This window comes from Montipora foliosa, chromosome 2 (assembly GCF_036669935.1).
Source record: "Montipora foliosa isolate CH-2021 chromosome 2, ASM3666993v2, whole genome shotgun sequence".
Classification (NCBI taxonomy): domain Eukaryota; kingdom Metazoa; phylum Cnidaria; class Anthozoa; order Scleractinia; family Acroporidae; genus Montipora; species Montipora foliosa.
The window spans coordinates 35,337,843-35,345,342 of NC_090870.1; the positions used below are offsets into that span (position 1 = coordinate 35,337,843).

Below are 7,500 nucleotides of genomic sequence, written 5' to 3' on the forward strand. Positions count from 1 at the left end.
GATTAGCTATAGCAATAGGTGTCAATGGTTCTCTAACCCTAGAAAGGTATCTATACAGAGACGGGTGGTTTTCAAAACCACCTTTAATTGCAGTCATGTCGGAATCAAAAAAGTTTTCCTTAAACATTTACCACACCTTAGTTCTATTGTTAGTTATAAGTCTACCAATACGTTAGCTAACTTAGCAAGTAAATTTTTGGGGCTCACGATTTAACCTTAAATCGTGAGCCCCAAAATTAAACTTTACAGCTTTTCTACGCAGGATTTACGTTATATCCTGCGCATAATTTTTGTGGCTGTTTTGATGTTCACACCCTTACCGTAACGTGCTTTTGTACTACAACTTCATGTATAAAACTAGTTCCCTTTAGACATCTTGTTATAATTCCTGATGAAGTCTGTTTGATCAGGCGAAACCGTCCGGATAATAAACAAAGTTAAAACGATCAGTTGCTGTGTGCTGCTTAGTAGTTTCCATTTAAAAAATTAGAAAAAATTTAAAAAATTAAAAAAAAAAAAAAATTAACACTACTAGATCTAGTTGTGCATAAACATTTCATGATTTTCACGTGTTTAATACCATCACTTCAAATTAGACGGGCTTTGGAAAATTTGACCAAAAATATACTAAACGGGCTAAGAAAAAAATCGTGCTCTTTTGTCGGGCTTTAGAAAAATAGAGGCCAAGGCTATTATTTTTCTTCGATGCGGCCCTCATAAATAATGAACTGTCCCTAAAAACAGTGTTCAACCTCCTTAACCTGAAACGCTTTGAGCCTTTCTTCTTCAGAAAAACTAGTTCTGAATCTCAAAAGTCTTCGCTCAATCATGCACGAAAACGAGAGATGTAACTGCCTTCTTTGACATATTAATTTAATCCGTTTGTTCATATCTTGATGTTTTTCAAGGGTTCCCCAGTTAACGCTGAAGAAGCGTTCTTGTTTATTTTACATGCTTGTAGCTCTGTACCCTCCTCTGCACATAACTTCTTGGATGCCACTAGGTCTTAATTAAGCATGGTTAGCCTCACTGAGACTCGAAACATAAGACCTGACTCTCTTCAAAAATTGTCTAAATAACAAAAACAACTTTTACAACACTGGGTAACAGCCACTCAGTTTTGAATATGAATCGTAATACTTAACTCAGTAAACAGTCATACCCTCCAAAGAGGCTCTCGCTTCATAGGCACATACTGTCACAATAACCAAAACTTTTTGTAGGGATTCGTGACACTTAAAATGAATAATCAAGTAGAGTGATATAAAATAAATATCAAAAAGTGACAGTAGTTTTTTTAAAAAATCTCAAACGTTTCTTCAGTGTGAAGAAAACCATTGAAATACGCAATCAGAAGGAAGCGTGCAGGTGAATGGCGACGCGCGCGCGCATGCATCAAGTCATTTTAAAATAAAGTTGAAATTGATGTTAAGTCCATCAGGCTGTGCAGTTCTCAACTGGAAAATTAACTTCATTTCCCGTTGCTTCCGTTGGATATTGGTACCGTGGCATAACTGCAAACCCTGTCACAGCTGCCATGATGGTGGAAACAATAGCGAAAACGTCTAGTGGGAATTTGACTCTATTATTATGCAAAACTTGGTCTAGATTTTTCTATTGTTTTCACACCACCATGCCCGTATTATCACGTGAGTGCAATCAAAGAATGCAGGCCTCCACAATCATTGGGAACATGCACCCTAATCCTCCAAAACATGTTTATGCCTGCAGGGTTTGAATACCATCTTCTTTGCAGGTTCTTCTGTTCTCATTATTATTGAAATAAATGTATTTATATATATGAAGTGCGGGTTATAGACGAAATAAAGACTGAAGTGATCCTCGTGCTAAATTGGACAATTTTAAGCAATTGTCTCTTATAGACACCTGAAAATTCAGGTGGCTTTTGCGAGATTGCAATGCTCTACCAACTGAACTGTGAAGCCACTCAGTTGCAGTGAATGGGTTTTGTGCAGTGGGAATGTTAATTTTGTTTATGTTTATGGAGGATGTCTTGCACTCTTAGTAGACAGGTACCCTACTTTATGACACACAGAGGAGATTGATTAAAAAGTAACTGCTATGTTAAGTTGTAATGGTAATTGGTGACACTTGTAAGTCGGTAACATAAGTAAAGGGAGCTGATTCTTCTGACACAGGTGACACTTCAAAGGCCATAAAGGCTGTGTTGGTAAAGGAGGATAACATCAAGGCCAGCAGCCATGAAATTGAAAGTAATCAGCCTGATGAAAAGAACATCTCCAATGATGGTAAAAATAAAAATGGCAGTGAAGTTGATTCAAACATTGAGATTTTGGGTTCTAAGGATGTGGATGTGGTAAATAAGGTTGATAGCACCACCAGCAGCCAATCAAAAGACGGTAAAATTGGATCTAGATCGAATCAGTCTGAGGATGCTTTGGTTCCCAACAATGACAATACTGAAGATGAAGATGAAGATGAAGGTGAATACGAAGAGGAAACTGAATCTGACTCTGAGGTAATTAGCATTGTTAATTTTTTGAAACTGTTAAGCCACTGCAGTATCATCTTGCGAGTGTGAGACGATGTTTGTTAGCATTGAACCACCTATTTAAAGTCAACACCCACATATACTCTTTAAAAAAACTAAAAAAAAAGAAAGTTCATAACAAGTTACTTGACTCTGAAAATGTGGTATTTTCTTCTGGTTGACATCAGGGGGATTTTTTATATCTTCTACAGGAAGACAAACCAGGCCTAAGAACGAAACTGGCTTTCTGGCGCAAATCTAAAGGAAGGAGAGCTAGGGAAAAAAAGAAGAAAAGGAAGAAGAGGAAGGAAAAAAAACAGCAAGAAGCAGCACAGTAAGTGTCCTTTCTAGTTGTCATGATTCATTTCCTCCAGTTGGATCAATTGAATATTGTGATCTGCTGAGTTTTTCTGTTTCAGCATGTACATTTCACACGTTGATGACTAGATTTAATATTTTAAGTAATAAGACGTGTTGTATTCCTTAGTGGCATATATAGCATGACCTGCTGAAAAGTGAAACTATTAAGCAAATTGTTATGAACCCATTTTTCTGAATAGAAGCCACTTTAAATATGTTGAGGAGTTCATCTACCTTGTAGGCTACAAGCAGTCCCTCTTTTGCCACTTAGTTAGTCCGGCATGAGAAAATATAGCTACATGTACACAAAATCTGAGGAAGAGCCAGCGAGAAGAGTGACCACCGACAAAGCCAGGCAGTTTGAATTACGTGTTGCGCTCACAATGCAAAAATATGATTGGCTAACCCTGGAGCATTGACTACAAGTTATCAACGCATACTCCACACGCTGGTCGACTTGGTTTTAATTTTACAATAATTGACATCTTGCAGCATTGTTTAGCTTACTTTCCAAAACTAGAAGCCTTGAAACGGGAACAAATTGAAGGGGTGAAATCGCTCCTTTCAGGGTATTGCGATTCTCTCAACAGGTTTAGGGAAAACTAAATTTATGAAGCGTTTCCTTTGACAAATGAGGGTTCCAATGATCTTGCCACTCAACAGCTTGGTCGAAAGACGAACGATGCCGATATGGCATCATACATGTACATGTACTCGAGGAACGTTTCGGTTCATATTGTGTTCTTCTGAGCAGTGTTTATGGGAGGAATTTCAGATTCTATTGAAATCAAAAGGCCAAAGATCGAAATAATAGTAGTGGATGAATCACACACGGTAGAGACTTGGCATTAAAGCACTGATTGTTGTTGATGTATTGAAGCGATGTTTGACGACTGTGTGCTCAATAATTGCTCAATTCTAACTCTGTCTGAACTGCAACTTTCATGAATACAAATCATTACGTTTGTTATTTTTCAGTTAATCCTAGTCACTCGTGTTCCTCATTTGTCTCTAAATTTTACCGTTGTTGCCTACATCGCATTTATAAAGGTCGCTTGTTTAATTTTCTTGCGTTGAAATTTATTTTGTCTGGGACACGGCTCAAAGAATGACCAAGGAAGACATCATTTCAGCACTTCCACAAAGATTACGGTAATTTGGCAACACTTCGATCATTTTGCAAGTAGACCTTAAATCTGGTTCCATGTGGTAGATTTCAAAGAACAAAAGAAAAGGAAGCGTGAAATGTCAAAACATTAGTCCTCAAATACCTTATCAGTTGAACAGCGTTGCAAATGATGGTGGCACGTCTGGCACGCTCTCGGTTTGATGCAGATATGTTTTTTTCTTCGCAAGAAAACCAATCTCTGTGACCAAATCGACCGAAGGACATTTTTCTACCCCAGCTCATTTTATTTCAAACAAATTCTCTATTGAAACTCTCCATGTGAAATCTCCGAAATAAGTCGTTACATTTACGCACTTTGCAAAAGTCGTTACAAGATTGCTCCTTCAATGGTCTTCCTTTGATGAGTTTTTTTAGGTGTTTCACAGAATATACTCCCCGGCGCCACATTTATTACCCACTGTCGGAAAGACGCAATTTTTGAACAGTGTGTATTTGCTACCCAAAATGGGTATTTGCTATGGTAGCAGATACACGATTTCAGACAGTGCGTATTTCCTACCCAAAATGGTATTTGCAATGGTAGAGACCCTGGGAATGAAATACGCACAGTGACTTTTTGGTACCGTTCAAAGAATATTTGCTGCAATGAGACTACTTTTCAATCAAATGAATAAAGAGGATAGTTTCTGAAGAAACTGTGGTGCTGCGTCGATGGGGAAGTAGTGTACAAAAATTTGGTTTTATAAACGGAGTTGATAATGTAAATTGACCACCGTACAGATTTTGAAAGCTGACGTTTCGAGCGTTAGGCCTTCGTCAGAGCGAATCGAGAAATGATAGATTGTGTGTAGTTTTTATAATGGAGTGGGAGCTACGCTATTGGTGGTAACATGGCAACGTGAAAAATAGGAATTCATTAATTAAATGAAAAGCGTTCATTAATACCGTGGGGATTAAGGGTACCGATTTGGAAGATCAATTGTTGTTCCAGATTCCTGCAGCTTTCCGTCATACCTTGATGTAGGAAAAGGCCACAGATGGCCATGTGATGTTTGGAAGGAAAGGAAAGGAAATGTGTCTAGTCGTTCTAGCGCTGGAGCACTAATTGGGGACACTGTAAACTGAAATTAACAATTAACACAAATCAAGTCAAATGTTGGTATTTTAGGAGAGGGGAAACCGGATTACCCGGAGAAAACCTCTCGGTACAGAGTACAGAACCAACAAACTCAACCCGCCTATGACGCCGGATCTGGGAATGGAACCCCGACCACATTGGTAGGAGGAGAGTGCTCACACCACTGCGCCATAGCTGCACCATAATTTCTTGCACAAAGTACAGGTTATACAATAAATGACATTTGCAGAGGTACATTTGAAACGATCAGTGATCTTAACAGATCGCTAAGATCCCGATATTTTGCTAGTGTTAAAGAGTGAAAGCACAAGTTTTGTATCGTGAGCGCGCATTTGAAAGTGCCGGGTTGCTCGTTAGTTTTGAGTGCGCTTCTAACTAAAAAGTTGCCTACGTTTTTGTCACGCTTGAATGAAATTAGTGGAGGTTGCGAAAGGATTCTACCAGTCTCGGGATCATTTTGGAGTAATTTAAAGTTATTAAGAATGATACTTTTGACTGTGATTTTGAGGATGGAAAGTGAGGGTGAATGGAATTCTGTCATTCTTTTCCTTTTGTGACGTTTGTAGTGCTGACTGTTGATCAACCTTTCCTCAGAAGAGTGGGCGGCGCTTAAAAATCTTAGTAAACGCAATGACATAGTTAAAAGGTCTGGATAGTAGCAGACATATCGATATTTTGAGAAACAACACAACACTTTTTAAATTTAAAACATGTTTCGACAGAAACTTCTGTCATCTTCAGTTTAAATTACAAAGCACAGAGTTGAATATATAGTGTTACACTTCAAAAACCTTGAAGGCATTTCCGAGATATTTTCTTGTTTCCTGAATTCTCAATGTTTTTGTCCTTAAAATGAATTCCTGAGCGCACACGCCTTCAGGGCAAAGGAAGAGTATTTAAAAAGGGGGTCATGGTATGGAAGAAGGCTGGGATGGATATCTCACCTTCACTATAGTCAACTGTCAAAGCCATTCGCAAACAACATACAACTTTGTTTTAAAGTCTCGCACTGGAATGTGTTTGGTGACCAAGACACTCGTATTTTACATCCCTATAAACCATTTCTAAGTCAAACAAACTCAGCATCGTTCCACGCAGCATAGCATGTAAAAAGATGGAGGATCTAGCTCTTCTGCAGCAGGACGTTTTATTTAATGATGATTGAAATACAAGTGAAATGTTGCTAAATTATTTAGCAGTTAAAAGAGCAATATAGACAATTATTCTTGTTGGAAGTAGTTTTATGTTCCAAAAAGCCAATGTTCTGCTCCAAAAAGGAAAGTCACTGTGAGATCACCGCATACATACTTGATTCCTAATTCGTATTCCATGATGATTATATCAATCGAATCACCTTAGATTCATTTGAGTGACCAGTTTCAAGCGCTTCTAGGCAGGAACTCGTTTGATGGACGAAAAGAACTACAACAGCAACAAGAAATATACTCAGAAGTTCTTAAACAAACGGGCCCAAACTGAGAAGTTTACAATTAATATCTTGTTAGCACTGTTGTCAATTTTTCGGAAAAATAGAGATTTATATGGTTACTCTAAAAATGGGAATTGTAAGTTGTTTAATTGTTGCCTTTTTTGTGTAAGCAATCATTGAACACAAGAATGCGTATCTGCTACCAAACCTTTTCTGTTTTAAGTAGCTATTAATTTTAAAGAAATGGTAAGTTGAACGTTTGACAAATATAGATATGTGATGGTTTGCAGAGATTATGAAATTGATTTTTTATTACTTTAAGGATCTTTGAATCGGCTTAGTGTTGGGAATATTCACAAAGATTTTGGGCTGGTCCCCTAAAGAATGCTTATATATTTGATACGTTACTGAATTTTTATGCGATCAAGATTCAGTGATGCTTTTGAGCAGAGGTCCGACATTATTAAAATCCCACAATTGAATAGTGGTTATTGTTATCAACATTAAAGTATCGTCAGTGTTACGTTAGTTATCGAGTTAAAGGGATACAGAGAAAAAGTAGCAAATAGGCATTGAAAAATCTAAACAGAGATAGACCTTAATAGGGATAATATTTTGACACAGACACTGGTTATGGTCACCTTCAGTTGGTGATGGGTTGTACTATTCAAATGAAATGACCCTTTTTATTTCACCTGAAATTTCGTACAATGAAACTCCTTAATTAGGACTCAGGGAAGGATGCATGGAATGGGTCCCTATTAACAGGCTCAAATACCTCATTCAAAAGTAAAACATGACACTTAAGAATCGACCGGGTGAACATAGTTCTTATGAATATCTGTGGAATAACCCTTGAAAACACATAAATTGCCTTTAGGGATTTGTTATATCCAGTTACGATAAATGGTCGATGAATATCATTCGTTCTC

The 7,500-nt window shown here is 37.7% G+C and overlaps 1 protein-coding gene across 2 annotated transcripts in view; it reads left to right on the top strand.

The window, feature by feature from the left end:
- The window catches only part of LOC137992947 (E3 ubiquitin-protein ligase rnf213-alpha-like), a 169,681-nt gene that overhangs the window by 46,481 nt on the left and 115,700 nt on the right, over positions 1 to 7,500 (top strand). For both annotated transcript variants that reach the window (XM_068838545.1, XM_068838544.1), the window contains exons 9-10: positions 2,160 to 2,500; positions 2,725 to 2,846. In XM_068838545.1, the coding sequence (XP_068694646.1) occupies positions 2,160 to 2,500; positions 2,725 to 2,846 (463 nt within the window). The remainder of the gene's footprint in view (positions 1 to 2,159; positions 2,501 to 2,724; positions 2,847 to 7,500) is intronic.